We start from the raw sequence: 17,392 nt of genomic DNA on the forward strand, positions 1-17,392 counted from the left end.
TTTTTTTTTTTTTTAAACCTGGACAATTAGAAACTCACCTCTACAGAGAATGAAACTTCATCATTGTGGTTATCATTAATTTTCTCAAACAGGTCCTCACAGAGCTGAAAGAAAACCAGAGAGACGGGGGGTTAAAGTAAAATCACAGAAAGGAGGGATCTCGAAAAGCTGACTGCCAAAATCTCTCTGCAAAAAGGCCACAAAAATACCACCCGATATGTGTGATAGCTGGCTGGTAACTGCAAATATTGGGAACTATAATTGTTGGCTTTGAATTACATTTAAATAAGAAACGTTTCCAATTTCACCGTCTGCATACACATAAGGTGAGAGTTAAAAAAGCGCAACTAAAAGAAAAGTCACACAAAGTTCTAAAAGTGGAGCATTTACCGTGGAAACCCTTGGGATATTATTGCTGATTTCCTGATTGGTCTCCATGGTAACGGCCCCACTATTCCAACAATAATACTGATTTCCCCCACCTTCTCTAAAATGCTATATATATATATGTCATATGGCACAACATCCGGAGGATTCACTTTGATTGTCCTGACATCCAGTGGTATCTGCCGAACACAGATCGTGCCTTTGTTTACACCTGAAGATCTACCTACATAAAAGGGCCAGTTTTAAAGATGTACCTGGGGAATGATGCCAGCCTGGGTTTCCTCTTGTTTACCCATCATTGTGTAAGATTTACCAGCACCAGTCTGTCCATAGGCAAAAATACAGACATTATAGCCTTCAAAGGCATGTTCAAGCATCTCCTTTCCGATGTCATTGTATACGCGGTTCTGAGATGCGAAGCAAGGGTCATCTGGCTGCAGAATAAAGAAGAGACATTAAAATCTACAATTATTGGACTTGGTTTCCTTATCTGCTCAGATGGCGCTCCCTGTGAAGGAATAGATAAAAAAGAGTGGCACACGTGTAGATTACATTAAAGCAATACAATAAAAGTGGTCTACACACATTTACTGGATGAAAATAAATCCTTAACATGCAAACATTATTTTGAGATCTCAACCTTCAAGCATTTTAAGGACTAGTAGCTCACCCTGTGCTTTGACTGAAATGCTGGTGAGAGGGAGGGAATTGTGACAAATAATGCTGTTGGTTCTCAGTCCCTTACTCAATGTCATTCCTATATGGCCTCCTATTAGAAGCACAAAACTGATATAGACTGAGACAGCAGGTTAGTCAGTCTCTTGTACTCCATTCACCTGAGGAGTACACCTGCTAGGATACTCAGTCCGAGATTTTGGAGACATTAGTAAACAAGGAGCTGAAGGTCACAATGGCATTAAGACATTTACTAATCAGTATTAGTCATAGGCTTTTAAAAAGGGGATGTGCAATGAGTGTCATGTTAAAGCTTCTCCTAGAAGGACAGGGATAGTAGAAACACTCCACAGTACTAGCATAGAAAAATGGCAGACAGCTTGAATGCCAACGTTGGACTGTAAATGGCTCCAAGACAGTAATAGAATGCAGGAGACTCATAACGGACCCAGAAAGGTAATATTGTAGTACATTCCCCTTGTTACAGGTACCCGGTGCAGAGAGCACAGGATGGGATCCATGGGACAGGAAGGTGTCTGGTTCGTCCATAATCTATCCGGCCCATTTATACCATCTCCACATCAGGTAATTCATTTTCTAGAAGCTTCACGTAGAGCAGTCCAAACAGAATATACAAAGCTTTGTATTTGTGTTGGGAGGCCTTCTACAGTAGTGTTTTTAGAGCTTCCAGGTGTGGATATTGGGATATTTATCCGACAGTATATCCAATAGTTTACCACAAAAATGATCTGCATTACTCTACAGCAGACAAAAACGGTCAACATTCTCACACTTCTCATCCTAAAGATGGACCCTCTCCATAGAAGAGATTTACATTCCTCGTAGTGATACTCCCAAAATTAATCTGTTTAGAATAACGCAGACTCATTCAGTTCAATGTCTTCCCAATGGATACTTACTGAAGTGTGGGACCAGTACGAATAATCAAAGCTAAAACTTTTGGCTGGTTCCTTTGGGTTCTTTGGATTAAGAATACCTATAAAAAATAAATAAAAAAAGATTAAAAACAGAATGTTGTGGATAACGGACGACGTATGGAATGTGTACATACGCAGTGATGCCTTGTACATGAGCATTATATATATATATATGAAACATGGGGGATGGTTGCACTCACCTGAACATGCTTAAATGGGGTGCAGCTGGGGGCCATATTATACAATAAACAATACACAAAATCCAGCGCACTCTCCTATCTACTAAACAGCAACTTATTTATTTTTTTTATTTATTATTGCCATTTATATAGCGCCAACAGATTCCGTAGCGCTTTACAATATTATGAGAGGGGGATTTAACTATAAATAGGACAGTTACAAATAAACTTACAGGAACAATAGGTTGAAGAGGACCCTGCTCAAACGAGCTTACATTCTATAGGAGGTGGGGTGTAAAACACATTAGGACAGGAATTTACAATCAAATAAGGTGGGCTGCCCTTTTGGAGAGGGCAAGAGACAGGTATGTGAGGTAAGGGTTAGTCTTGGAGGCCATAAGCTTTCCTAAAGAGATGGGTTTTAAGGCACTTCTTAAAAGATGCAAGACTAGGGGAGAGTCTGATGGCGGTAGGCAGGCTATTCCATAGGAAGGGAGCCGCCCGTGAGAAGTCCTGCAAGCGCGAGTTGGCCGTACGAGTGCGGACAACGGACAGGAGGTGGTCACGGGCAGAACGGAGAGACCGAGAAGGGACATACCTATGGATCTGTGAGGAGATATAAGAGGGGCTAGAGTTGTTCAGTGCTTTATAGGTGTGAGTTAGTACCTTGAATTGACTCCTATAGCATACAGGAAGCCAATGTAAGGACTGGCAGAGGGGTGAGGTGTGAGAGAAACGACTAGAGAGGAAAATCAATCTAGCAGCAGCATTCATTACGGACTGTAAGGGTGCAGTACGGCTATTGGGGAGACCAATCAGGAGAGGGTTACAATAATCCATGCGGGAAATTACTAGAGCATGGACAAGCTCCTTGGTAGTATCTGGTGCAAGAAAGGGGCGGATGCGGGCTATGTTTTTAAGATGGAATCTACAGGATTTGGCAACATGCTGGATGTGAGGCTCAAAGGTGAGACCAGAGTCAAGTATGACGCCAAGACAGCGCGCTTGCAAGGATGGACTGATGTTGGTACCACAAACTTGGAGGGAGAGCGAAAGAGGAGGATCAGTATTAGGAGGAGGAAAGACAAGGAGCTCAGTTTTTGAGAGATTGAGTTTCAGAAAGCGGGAGGACATCCAGTCAGAGATGGAAGAAAGGCAAGCAGTGACACGTTGCAGGACGGCAGGGGAGAGGTCCGGGGAGGAGAGATATAGCTGGGTGTCATCAGCGTACAGGTGGTAGTGAAATCCAAAAGAGGTAATAAGTTTGCCAAGAGAGGCAGTATAAAGAGAAAATAGAAGGGGACCAAGGACGGAGCCTTGGGGAACTCCAACTGAGACAGGGCAAGGGGAGGAGGTATCATTAGAAAAGGAGACACTGAATGAGCGTTGGGAGAGATAAGAGGAAAACCATGAGAGGACAGAGTCACAGAGACCAAGCGATTGAAGAGTTTGAAGAAGGAGAGCATGATCAACGGTGTCAAAGGCCGCTGAGAGGTCAAGAAGAATTAGTATGGAGTAGTGGCCTTTGGATTTAGCTGCGATTAGGTCGTTAGTAACTTTGATAAGGGCAGTCTCTGTAGAGTGGAGAGGGCGGAAGCCAGATTGAAGGGGGTCAAGGAGAGAGTTGGAATTGAGGAAATGAGACACACGGGTGAAGACAAGTCTTTCCAGAAGCTTTGAGGAAAAAGGGAGCAGGGATATGGGACGGTAGTTAGAGGGGGTGGATGGGTCGAGGGATGGTTTTTTTAGTATAGGTACTACAGTGGCATGTTTAAGGTCAGCAGGGACGATGCCAGAGGAGAGCGAGCAGTTGAAGATGTGTGTTAGAGAAGGCATGAGACAAGTGGAGAGAGATCTAATAAGGTGAGATGGGACAGGATCGAGCGGGCAAGTGGTGGGGCGAGAGGAGCAAAGAAGAGCAGCCACCTCTTGGTCAGTAGCTGGGGAGAATGTCTGAAGGGTAGGAAAGGCATGATCTATGTGTGATTGAGAAACAGAAAGGCAAGGAGGGGAGAATTCTTTCCTTAGCTGTTCAATCTTGTCAGTGAAGTAACATGCGAAGTTATCAGCAGTAAGGTTAGTTTTGGGGGTGGCCACAGCAGGGCGAAGAAGAGAATTAAAGGTGTGAAAGAGACGCCTGGGGTTGCGGGAACATGAACTAATGAGAGTGGAAAAATAGGACTGTTTGGCAAGGGCAAGGGCTGCACTGTATGAACACAATATGAATCTATAATGGAGAAAGTCTGATTGTGTACGAGACTTCCTCCAGGAGCGTTCAGCACAACGGGAGCATCTTTGCAGGTAGCGCGTTGATTTAGTATGCCATGGTTGGGGGCGGGTCCTCCTCGAGGTGCTTGTTTGGAGTGGCGCTGCAGTGTTCAAGGCAGATGTAAGAGTAGAGTTATATATGGAGATGGCCTGTGAAGGACAGGAGAGGGAAGGGATGGACAGCAGTTGTGAATCAATGTCAGCTGACAACTGTTGGAGATCAAGAGAATTAAGGTCCCTCCTGAGTTGAGGGGGGTTAGGCTGAGGTTTTTGGGTGAGGGGGTATGTGAGAGCAAATGATAAGAGGTGGTGATCAGAGAGTGGATATGGAGTGTTGCAGATATTAGATACTGTACATGCATAAGTGAAGATTAGGTCAAGGGTATTGCCAGCTACATGGGTGGGAGAATCTGCCCACTGCGATAGCCCGAGGGAGGAAGTCATGGAAAGTAGTTTGGTGGCTGCAGAGGTCAAAGGTGGGTTTATAGGAATATTGAAGTCCCCGAGAATTAGGGATGGAATGTTAGAAGAGAGGAAATAGGGTAGCCAGGCAGCAAAGTGGTCAAGGAAGAGAAGAGGGGAACCAGGGGGGCGGTAAATAACAGCAATGTTAGCAGAGAAGGGTTTGAAAAGGCGAATTGAGTGTATTTCAAATGATGGGAAAGAGAGAGAAGGGGGGGTGGGAAGAGGTTTAAAAGAGCAGTGAGGGGAGAGGAGAAACCCAACACCACCACCTTTACATTCAGAGTTTCTTGGGTTGTGGGTAAGTTGGAGACCACCGAAGGACAAAGATGCAGGGGTGGCAGTGTCAGAGGGGGAGAGCCAGGTTTCTGTTATGGCTAGTAAATCTATAGAACGAGAGATGAAGAAGTCATGGACAGCAGTGGATTTAGTTATATTGCAAACAGAGCGTGCGTTCCAGAGGGCAGTATTGAAGGAGGATTTAGAGGAACATGAACATGAGATGGGTATGAGATTAGTGTGGATCCTTGGGTTAGTATGTGCTGAGTTTGTTGCGAGGGGACCGGGGTTAGGAGAGACATCACCAGCAGCTAGGAGCAGAAGGATAGAAAGGAAGTGAAGGTGGGAGTAGGATTTGAAAGTTTTGTAGGAGGGTATGTATGTAGAGGATTTGGGAGGAGTTGGTGGAGATAGGCTGGAAAGGTATGTTGACAGATTTTATTAGTTTTTAAAAACACCTTGTGTATTGTTATATATATATATATATATATATATATATATAAAAAAATAAAAGGAGCCAGAATAACTTCCAGTGATTTATTTAACAGAGCTACCGAAGCTTCAATAAAAGTCTGAATGTTTCCACAGCCACTGGCGATATAGATCAGTTGGCTGCCGTGTCTACTGGTTTACATATTGCAGAGAGGGGACTGCACGGCATCAGTTTATCAAGGCAAAGTGGAGCAATCGCCATGGAAACCATTGACATGATCCTGCAGATCACTCCACTTTTAGACATAATAAAATTGCCACCGGGGCTTACACCTAATATTACTTTCTATTTGCCACAGGTATAGAACTATAAAAATATGTACTTGCACTGCATCCATACCCTCACAAATACCAAGCAGAACCCAAAGATGAATACATGCTACACGCAGAGCTGCCACGCGTGTGTAGTGTAGTGGGAGCATGTGAAGGCACCTCTAAAAAGTAGAACATTGAATACTTGTTGGAAATGTCCCAAACACAATAAATATACCTAATGCTACAACTTAAAGGGACCCCAAAGTAACCACTACAGCAAGCTGTGGAGGTGAGGCCACGGAGGGTCCTCTTTCTTTAAAATCAAGCCATTTAGAAACCAGTTTGAACTACATCCATCTTGGCCATAATAATCATGCAGAAATTACGGTAATTCATCTAAGCCAACTCCAGCACAATTAGCCAAATATTTGTATTCAGGGTGTCCGACGTGGACATTGATAATGCGGAGGGGTTAATTCTTCATTCTTAATGCAGCAAATATTGAGGGGGCCTCTCTGTATGGGGAAAATCACTTATTTATATGAAATCTTGCTGCAGGTAACAACTCTGACACTTTATCGCTACTTTAACTAGAAGCGCCTGGCTAAATGACTTCTAACTAATCTCTAATGCTGATCTTACACTAGCTTCTAAATATTCTAAAAATATAAAGGATCAAGGGTTTCTATGAGAGCTGAATAAAGTAACAAGGAGTACATGGACTGCAATTAGCAGCGACAGCAAGGGGCTTCATAGAGTAACTGGCATACACTAAGCTTTACAGCAGGTGCCGTGTCCTAGCAGTTCCCTGGAAATCCCAGCTTAAACAGAAATAGCAGTGCTGGGCAGAGAGTGTCCCTATTTCAGACACCTTGGAGGAGTTTAATGTAATGAAAAACTCCCCGGCTGGGTCCAAGAGCGTTAACTGCAGGTAGTGGTTGGAGTCATATCGGCAGAATTGCTGCAAACCTTAATAACACATGTAAGTAGATATAAAAGAGCCATCTTATATGAATAATGGATTCACAGAGATGTTATCAATTATACAACACTGACAACAATATAATCATATAGTGTTTAATGGATTTTATTGGAAGTGCAATCAAACCCAAAATGATCAGTGGGTTTCAACAGGGCCGGATTAACATAGGGGCTGATGGAGCTGCAGCTGCAGGCCCAGGCCCAGGCTCAGGCCCATTTAAAAAAACAAAAAAAACCCGATAGACATGGGGACACTGGGACATATAGGGACACCTTGTGATTGACATCATGCGATGTCAAGCATAACTAATTAATTATACAAATGATTAAGGCTGATATTTTTTTCCAAGAAAGGTGGCGACCCTAACTACTCTTCACATACTCTTGCTTAAAGGAGCACTATAGGGTCAGGAACACAATCCTGTATTTCTGACCCTATTATGTTAAAACAACCACCCTGGCCCCTTCTTGACTCCCTAAAATATAACTTTTTTTCGAATCTGCAGCAGCTGGCTCTGCCTCTGAACTGACTGTCTGCTGACATCATCAGAAGTGGTGGTCTGAGCAAATTACAATACTTCCCCATAGGATTGGCTGAGACTGTCAACTAGGCAGATCAGGGGGAGAGCCAGCACAAGTCCAGCATAGCCCTGGCCAATCAGCATCTCCTCATAAAGATACATTGAATCAATGAATCTCTATGAGGAAAGTTCAGTGTCTGCATGCAGAGGGTGGAGACACTGAATGGTAGTGCTGCACATTAGGCACTACTGCCCCAGGAAGCACCTCTAGCAGCCATCTAAGGAGTGGCCAGTGGAGTTATTTTCTCTGAAAAGACAGTGTTTACTGCAAAAAGCCTGAATGGAATGATTCTACTTACCAGAACAAATACAATAAGCTGTAGTTGTTCTGGTGACTATAGTGTCCCTTTAAGTTTGGAAGCTTTAAGAGGGATGTATGGGAACAAAACTTGTGTGGACTGGCTGACAAAATTAGTTTAGGTAATGCAGACGTTGGTCTCTCTAACACTGTGGCATGTCCCCTTTCTTCTACACTCACTACATACACCTTTTCTCTGTCTCAGACTATATACCAGGAACTTCTGCCTGCTAGTAAGAAGGTAAGGAGACAAGTGGACCAGCGAGTGCTAGGGGACAGTCCTTAGAAAGCATGGAGCGAGCGCATCATTAGACGCATTTATGTCAAGCTCAGGGTGCTGCCTGCATAGTATGCCCTTAGTTGGACAGCCTGCATGATTGGCGGGCAGCCTGACATGCATTCATGCCAGGCTGACCTTACAATTCTTTGGACAGACATGCCCCCTTTTTGGGCATGTTCACCCCTTTTGGCACGTGATTCGCATGCCAGTGGCACACCCTTTTACCCCGCCCTTTGACTTCCTGCTTCACTGGACACTGCTGTTAGGGGGTATGGATTTACTTGAAAGATGAAAGCATAAATTAGAGAGAGATTAGCATAGAGTATGTGTTTTCTTATGGCTGCATCCTATGAGTTTTCCTCCAGGACCATCTCCATCAGATACATGACGCCATACATGGGCGGTATGACCGTTTTAGTGGTTTTGGTCGATAAGATTCCGTAATTAGGCCCATCATAAATGTCAGCACCAGGCCCACTGGGCTCTTAATCTGGCCCTGGGTTTCGATATAAAACAGCCAATCCCATCAGTCATTCACAACTAGGTTTCGAAATCTGCATGCATGTCTCAGATCTGTGACTCTGGCATTCTGCTGCAGCCCTTGGGAAACGGATCAATGCGGTATGCGATGCAGCTGCGCCTGTCTGTGCATTAGCCCATTATTCACAATCCTTAGTGCTTCTAATAGGGCTGCTCAGGAAATAATAAATGATGCAGACAGACAAGTGGGGAGGGAATAAGCGATGAACAATTCACATTTTATTAACCATTTTATCGCCTTCACAATACAGCAAAGAGGAACCAAAAACGTCATAGTGTCCATTATACAAGAAGCATAGGACAGTAACAATGTAACATGGGGGGGAGCAGTGAGGACTAATACATAGGATCCTTGTAACATGGTAAGAGGGGAGGACCAGCAAGGGGGACCTGTGTTAGATGGGGGTAATGGGGGACCTGTGTTAGATGGGGGAGTCTAGTGTCCGAGCAGAGCGCTGCAAGGGAGCTGCTGCCGTCTAGTGTCCGAGCAGAGCGCTGCAAGGGAGCTGCTGCCGTCTAGTGTCCGAGCAAAGCGCTGCAAGGGAGCTGCTGCCGTCTAGTGTCCGAGCAAAGCGCTGCAAGGGAGCTGCTGCCGTCTAGTGTCCGAGCAGAGCGCTGCAAGGGAGCTGCTGCCGTCTAGTGTCCGAGCAGAGCGCTGCAAGGGAGCTGCTGCCGTCTAGTGTCCGAGCAGAGCGCTGCAAGGGAGCTGCTGCCGTCTAGTGTCCGAGCAGAGCGCTGCAAGGGAGCTGCTGCCGTCTAGTGTCCGAGCAGAGCGCTGCAAGGGAGCTGCTGCCGTCTAGTGTCCGAGCAGAGCGCTGCAAGGGAGCTGCTGCCGTCTAGTGTCCGAGCAGAGCGCTGCAAGGGAGCTGCTGCCATCTAGTGTCCGAGCAGAGCGCTGCAAGGGAGCTGCTGCCGTCTAGTGTCCGAGCAGAGCGCTGCAAGGGAGCTGCTGCCGTCTAGTGTCCGAGCAGAGCGCTGCAAGGGAGCTGCTGCCGTCTAGTGTCCGAGCAGAGCGCTGCAAGGGAGCTGCTGCCGTCTAGTGTCCGAGCAAAGCGCTGCAAGGGAGCTGCTGCCGTCTAGTGTCCGAGCAAAGCGCTGCAAGGGAGCTGCTGCCGTCTAGTGTCCGAGCAGAGCGCTGCAAGGGAGCTGCTGCCGTCTAGTGTCCGAGCAGAGCGCTGCAAGGGAGCTGCTGCCGTCTAGTGTCCGAGCAGAGCGCTGCAAGGGAGCTGCTGCCGTCTAGTGTCCGAGCAGAGCGCTGCAAGGGAGCTGCTGCCGTCTAGTGTCCGAGCAGAGCGCTGCAAGGGAGCTGCTGCCGTCTAGTGTCCGAGCAGAGCGCTGCAAGGGAGCTGCTGCCGTCTAGTGTCCGAGCAGAGCGCTGCAAGGGAGCTGCTGCCGTCTAGTGTCCGAGCAGAGCGCTGCAAGGGAGCTGCTGCCATCTAGTGTCCGAGCAGAGCACTGCAAGGGAGCTGCTGCCATCTAGTATCCGAGCAGAGCACTGCAAGGGAGCTGCTACCATCTAGTGTCCGAGCAGAGCATTGGAGGGAGCTGCTGCCATCTAGTATCCGAGCAGAGCACTGCAAGCTGCTACCATCTAATGTCCGAGCAGAGCATTGGAGGGAGCTGCGGTCTAGTATCCGAGCAGAGCACTGCAAGGGAGCTGCTGCCATCTAGTATCCGAGCAGAGCACTGCAAGGGAGCTGCCGCCATCTAGTATCCGAGCAGAGCACTGCAAGGGAGCTGCTGCCATCTAGTATCCGAGCAGAGCACTGCAAGGGAGCTGCTGCCATCTGGTGTCCGAGCAGAGCACTGCAAGGGAGCTGCTACCATCTAATGTCCGAGCAGAGCATTGGAGGGAGCTGCGGTCTAGTATCCGAGCAGAGCACTGCAAGGGAGCTGCTGCCATCTAGTGTCCGAGCAGAGCATTGGAGGGAGCTGCTGCCAAGCTGCAGAGTGGGGCAGAGTAGGGGATCTCTATTAAGATCTTGGAGAGAGTACTCACAGACTGATTAAGAACCAGTCATTCCCAAGCTGTGTCAGTGCACCGTCAGCCACCATAATAACTAACCCCAGAATACAAAGATTGCGCTGGGGCCCCTGGATGTCCATTCACGAAGTAGAAAGTACCATTGCGAAAATTACTCTCTGCAGCGTTTAAACCCACAGCCTGACTGCTTTGAAACAATGGGAAGCAGGGACAGCTTCAGCACTTTATTTGCTGGGCTGGATTTAATAATATTGTTTGCAAACAAAGGCTGGAAGCATTCTTTGAAGCTGCCACATCAGGTGTAATTATATTCTCAGCAGCCAGAAAATGGGCTGTTCCCGACTCCAAGCCTGCGTCGGCGGTTAACTCTATTATCGCACCAAGCCTCGACCTGTCAAAACACCAGCTCAAACGAAGTCATCGCTTCCTGCAACCCAACCAGCATTTAGATAGCTTAACAGTGCAGTCAATGATATCTGGAGAGTGATGGGAAAGCTGATAACACTATGTTCTGGGAAATAAACGAGTTATTGGATAAAAGCAATGCGCATAAAGGCATGTCCATGGCTTCCAAGCTGTAACATATTACCCCCAGTGATACTCTTGTAAAAGCAAAATTGTGTCAGCAAGGCAGTCTGAATCGAGGATGGGAGCCCAGGACGCTAAAATCATGGGCCAGACATTCTGTAAAATTGTTCTGGAGACATCATAATAAACCACGAGATTGCACAGAGGTTCCCCTAACACACCCTTTACCATTATGTATCTTTTATATGAAATCATTTTTTAGGGATAAAGCTCCAGTAGTACATTAGGCTTACTTAATCTTCAATTCCTGAGATTACACCCCCAAGGGACAGCCATGGCCATATTTAGTTAATCTTTGAGTTTAACTCCCACTAATCTAGGGCAGATGGGGACCCCACACTTCACGGTGACATTTGTATGTCTTATACAGAGTTACAATTAGGCCTATGTTGATACACCAACACCTTTGCCAAGGTTGAGACAATTCAAGACATGTTCAAGGTCTTTAGAAAGCACAATGTTTGTGTCTCTCCTTCTAACTACAGTGACAGATGGGCACACGGAACACAGTAAGACGTCACGAGACACAGTGAGAAGCTCTCTTTTCTTTTCATACTGGCCCCCCCGCTGTCTGTAGGCTTTGTACAGGCAGTCACACAGAGATAGGGACATCAGATGACAGATAGAGACAGACAAACTGCTACATTCCTAAATCACAATCCGTTCAGTATCTGCGGGTAAATAAAACTAAAGTAGGATTTGACTACAATTTTGCAACTTGCGTTCAGTGATAAAGATAAAAATACAGTGAGTCAGGAAAACCAAAACAAATTAAAGTCCTGGGGGCAGAGCCTAGCTGCCAAGCCGAGTGGACGTGCCAGAACCGAGCTCCTGCACTGCCTGTTTTCGGGGAATTTACCCAACACACTCGGCACAGATCCACTCTAAGAGGGCACTATTGAACGGGGATTCTCGAGGGGCACCTTTAGACACCCTACTCGAAGAAATACCTACCCGAGATCCCAAGCTGCGGTGACCGAGGCCTGCAGAATGGCAGGTAAGGGGGAGACGGATGCTCTCCTTTCCTCCTACCTGCTCCACGAGCACCTCGACGCTCAAACTTCCTACCCCCCCCCCCCCCCCCGGGAACGGTGGGGGATATCCTGGTCCAAGCCGCGAACCCAGACCGAGCCGATACACATCGTGAGGGCACCAGGTCCGGCGACACGTGGCTCAGCAAACATGGCGGCGGAGAATCCGCGGCAACTGCTACCTCAGCCTGCAACCCCTGAGCAGGGCTTAGACCGCGGCACTGACCTTATGCAGCGTCTGGATGCCCTATTCCACAATTTCTGGGAGAAGCTCGAGCAACGCGCACGGTGCGCTGAAGCAACAAGTGAGAAGAGCTCTGGGCGGCCTGGCGAGAGGGGGACTCCCTCGGGCGCAGCACCGGACTGAAAGACGACACTCACCTACCCTAGCCCACCCGGGCGGAAGGCCAGGAGGGCTATGACCCGCAAGCGTCGGCCACAAGGGCGGACTCTCAAGCGGCAACCAAACGGCAGACCTACCGCCATCCCCCTACTTTTGGGACGATCTGTAATGTATTGCCACACCATACACCAACTCCCATCACACCACTATGCAACACGTTAGCATCTTACAATACTGAACGTGCACCCATCTAGAAACACACACGTGCTAGTTACTTTCAGAGCACTCATTCCTCCTGAGTCATGCTATTGCTTTACTACAAGGCAACTTAGAGCTCTATGTCTATACACTCTGGCACTCAGTGGCTTTGTACTCCTACTCCTGCGACCTACTCTAAAGCAATAGGCACACATTAATCTGCCATGTTCAGATTTTACCTGTGTATCCTTTAACTGTTTAAACCAGTACTTTGATATGCAACACATTAGGACAGCTCCTAGATAAGCAATGGTTCCGACTAGCATATTTTAGCAAACCTCTAATGTGCTTAAAGCTGTTAAACCTAATTAGCTCCTGACTTTCACCACAATGTCTATCATACCCTTACGCAACTGTAAACTTGATTGAAACTAATGTTGGAGACATGTTTATTTAGCCTGATTCATTTTAAAAAATTGTGCTGTCAATGTTCGCCATGAAACTGTTTACTCTCTGTTATGCCATCACCTTGTATCTGCTGTCGTGGCGATTTAAGAATGTTTGTTAATCTGAGCACTACAAAAATAAAGAATTCAAAAAAAAAAAACAGTCCTCATGGTGAAAATGGGTGGATCTCCATCCATATGATTTGTGTACTTGGGCCCCCTATTACTAACAATAATTGTACAGCACACTCTATAATGCCGCTATGTAACTCAATGCGATCACGGAGAAGCGCCCAATGAACGGATATTACAGATGAATTAATGGTGGTCTGTATCATTACCCTCAGCTGACCAGCTCAGCCAATGAATGGTAAACACAGAATAGGCCAGCAAAATGTCAGCCTGCAGGGGCCTAAGAGACTCCGTTTTGGCTAAATGATCAAAAGCCAAGAGCGGAGGGACGGAGCCTAAAGCCACTATAAGAACTGCACCTGCATACAGTGCTTATGGTGCCCAGCCTACTACTTTAAAAAGTGGGAAATGGGTCACGGGGTGAATTTCACAAGTGAAGAATGGGTCGCCAAGGGAATGCCAAGTATGTCATTTGTAGCCTTGTCCATCCAGTTCAGTATAGCTTTGCACTCACACGTTAAAGGAGCTCAGGCAGATTATTTCCATTGGGAGAGAATTCCAGTAGTCTATGCGCGTGTACTTTTACTACGTATTAATTAAGGTCTGAATGTAGGTGGAGATAAAGGACGGCCAGTGTTAAAACACAAGCAATAAGGAATCACTGGCCACGTGTTCGCAAATATCTTTACTGTTCGATGTCCTGAGATAAATATGACAAAGTATAAAGCATGGACCTAAATTTAAAGGGATATTCAGTAAAGTGTGGTTTGTCAGGCATTCAAAGTGAATTTCTGACATTTTACTTTAAATTAACAACAGATTAATTTGAGAACTAAAGCAGACAGCGGGAGTTTAATTGGCTCATGTCAGTGTCAAACAGTGTGCTCCCCAAATTCTGTTACTCATTACTGAATCATAGTTTAGGGGTAGGCCTTTAACGGTTATAAAAAAAAAAAAAAAAAAAAAAAGGATCACACCCATATCTAGGCCGACCTTATTTCCTTTTCTTTTTGTTAATCTGAAAATTCCCCCCCCCAATTAGATAAAACCATGTCTGTGCTTGTCCCAGTCTGTACAATAAAGAACACTCACCACAAACAGGTTGGCGCAGAGGATTATGGGGATTTCCCAAAATGGGCAGGAAGATGGGAACAGACAGGAATGCATTGAGGGTCAGAAACTGCTGTTAAGATAACACCCCCCCCCCCCCCCCCTCCTCCTTCCAGCTGCTCCCGAGGATTGAGTTGCTATAAATACAGGCCATCCGCAGGGCTGGGACACGGCTGTTATATAAGGAGGCATATTGAACACAGTTTGCCACTCGATGTATGCCAGCTGGTAAATGGCTCACGCTTCTTAGGGCCAGGCTGGCTCTAGTTCCGAGCACACTGAGAAAATGAATGTATTCTATCCAATAAACAAACTAAAATAAAGAGAATTCAGCAAATAGAGGCAGACAGAATATGAGAAATCACTAGGGATTATTCACTTACACTGAACACCAAATTCACACCACTCAACTGTCCCAGGTTTAGCAGGGCAGTCACAACTTCAGTGCCCTGTTTCATCGTCCCAAGTACTGCTGTCTGGTGTCCTGCATCTGGGGACACCAGAGACCAAACCCCGTAAAACAAGGCGTTATAACGGGACAGTTAACCACAGCGCTCGGCACATGATCAGGACTGAGTGGGGTTGGACAGGCACGCAAGCCACATCACTGGTACGCCCACCAACTGGAATCTGATTTTTATAACTCACAATTTTGGGAGGTAAGTGAAGGGGAACATTTGGGCTGTGACTACAGACGAGATGGGTATTTTTATTTCAGAATGTTTCTATTTATTTTCATTTCACTAGAATTTGAAACCAATATTTTATTTAATTACATAGCGCCAGCAAGTTCTATATGCGCTGTACAATGGGTATGATAAAATTGAATTAATGTATGGCTACTGTGGAAGACAACATCCACACATGGCACTTTAATTTAGAAGATGGTGTTCCTCTGGTTTCTAAAAATATATATAATGGTTTTGAATCCTAAACGCCATGGTTCCCAAACCAGCCCTCGGTGCAAGTCTTGTCAGAATCTCCATTGGAAAAGAAAAGGGGAATCCATAAATGCTGGGCCATCGGGACTGGTTTGGGAACCATTACCTTAAATAAATACACCATAACCACCAAAGTGTGCTGTAGTGGCTATGGTGCATTGACAAGTGTGACAAACTGCCATTTGCCACTGGGCATTGGAGAGGACTTATTGCTAGCCTCCTGCCCTGCAACTATGGCCCTGGAATGAATTGCCCTGTAAGAATTACATTTGGACATGATGGATTTTTTAATGCTGTTCCTGGCCCTTTAAATGCTGTGGACCAGGGTTACAACTTCTAAACTGGCACTTTGAATGCAGTCGAAGTGCCGAAGTCGTCGAAGTAGCCGCCATTCGACAAACGAACACGTGACGGCACCCATTTTAACTTATTTGAACGAGGTCGGCGGTGTGTGCAGCCAAATCTATGGAACTGTTTGTGGCTACCCAATTGCACGAACACTGCTGGCCCGTTCCTTCTACGACACTGCGGCGTGAGACTAAGTCCCGTTCGAAGATTCGAACGCTCGTTCGATTGTGACTTAGTAATTTTCTCGGTGCAAAATAGACCAACCGCACAGCCCAAATCCATGGAACTGTTTTGGGTATGAAAATGTGCTTGCGGTAGGTCATAAAGGACTTATACCTATCTCCCGAACGGATTCGAATAATTTTTGGGTATGTTTGTATTTAGAATGTGCGGATTAATAATATGTAACTGTTATTAATATTGGATGTATGGTTTTAGAGTTATGAAAGTTGGGTAAAATGTATGTTTAAATTGTACGGATAATTGGGTTACCTCTCAGGCTAAGGGGAGGGAATCTGTGGGATGTAACTATTGTGTGATTGGATAATGTATAATTGTATGTGGGCCTCTCTCTTGCAGGGGAGAATTGCATAAAAGCAGAGTGTGTGTCATTAAACCAGAGTTCTACTTGACCCTCAACACGTAGTCTTGTCTTGTGATTGGAGGGTACACCTATAGTCACACTGGGGATTGCTATGCGCTGCATATTCCCTTGAGCTTTAATCACTTGGCTCTTTTAAGAGCTTGATCCTGTTACGCTCTCCTTGGAGGAGAGGTCTTCTCCACACGGTCCTGAATGCTGGAGGTTCATACAGGGTGGAAGGAAGACCTTCAGTTAAGCTACGGCGATTGTGGAGTCTGCGGTGGTTGTGGTGTCGTCTGCAGTGCTTGGAGTCCTCAGGAAGCGCTAGGAGCATCCGTCAACGGAAGGTGTCCGTTACAACAAGTACAAGTGCAACAGCAATGCCAATCAGCCACAGAGCCATAAGTTCACCCGTGCTAAGCCCGCAGTGCAGGGCCAGATCATTGGCTGAGAGCGCCAACTGATCACACTCAGCCAATGAGCTAAGCCCTGCACGCCCTGCACTGCCCGCTAAGCTCAGACAGAGAGCTTCTGGCTCTAGCTGGTGTTGTTGAATCCAGGTAAGAAATCAACAAGGCCCTAGCACCATAACCACTACAGGTCACTGTAGAGGCTGTGGTGCTTGGAGTGTTTAAGAACCACACCCATTTTGCACCTTTGTAACGTTAGGATTTTTTTATATTTTAGTTCTGTATTTTCATTTAAACATTTCACTCTTCTTCATGTATTGCACCGACATATAAAGTTATTTACAGTAAGATATACACACATTAGGTGCAACAAGATGTGCAACGTTATAAACATCAAGTTATGAATATTACATGTTGCTGCTTCTTCACTTGTTCCCGTGTTCTGATCATTTCAGGAAACATGTCACAAGTCTGTGTAATCCTGGCAAACAATGTGATGGGTCAGATAGAGGTCCAATAGAACAATACAGTGTGCAAGGACGCAATCGCTGCCTTGGAAGCACGCACACAGCGTTTTCACAAACTAACGCAATGTATGGCCAGCGAGCAGGCAGGGCCTGTCAAGCTTTCTAGAAGCTGAGTGGGGCGGATTAGCTGCGGTAT

General features: G+C 46.2%; 1 protein-coding gene across 16 annotated transcripts in view; it reads right to left on the reverse strand.

Annotated features, from left to right (window-relative positions):
• KIF1B (kinesin family member 1B) overlaps window positions 1-17,392 on the reverse strand; it is a 144,197-nt gene that overhangs the window by 89,591 nt on the left and 37,214 nt on the right. For all 16 annotated transcript variants that reach the window (XM_063436177.1, XM_063436176.1, XM_063436175.1 and 13 more), the window contains exons 3-5: window positions 1,983-2,059; window positions 642-821; window positions 39-104 (exon numbers count right to left, since the gene is read on the reverse strand). In XM_063436177.1, the coding sequence (XP_063292247.1) occupies window positions 39-104; window positions 642-821; window positions 1,983-2,059 (323 nt within the window). The remainder of the gene's footprint in view (window positions 1-38; window positions 105-641; window positions 822-1,982; window positions 2,060-17,392) is intronic.

Source organism: Pelobates fuscus, chromosome 11 (genome assembly GCF_036172605.1).
Source record: "Pelobates fuscus isolate aPelFus1 chromosome 11, aPelFus1.pri, whole genome shotgun sequence".
NCBI lineage: Eukaryota > Metazoa > Chordata > Amphibia > Anura > Pelobatidae > Pelobates > Pelobates fuscus.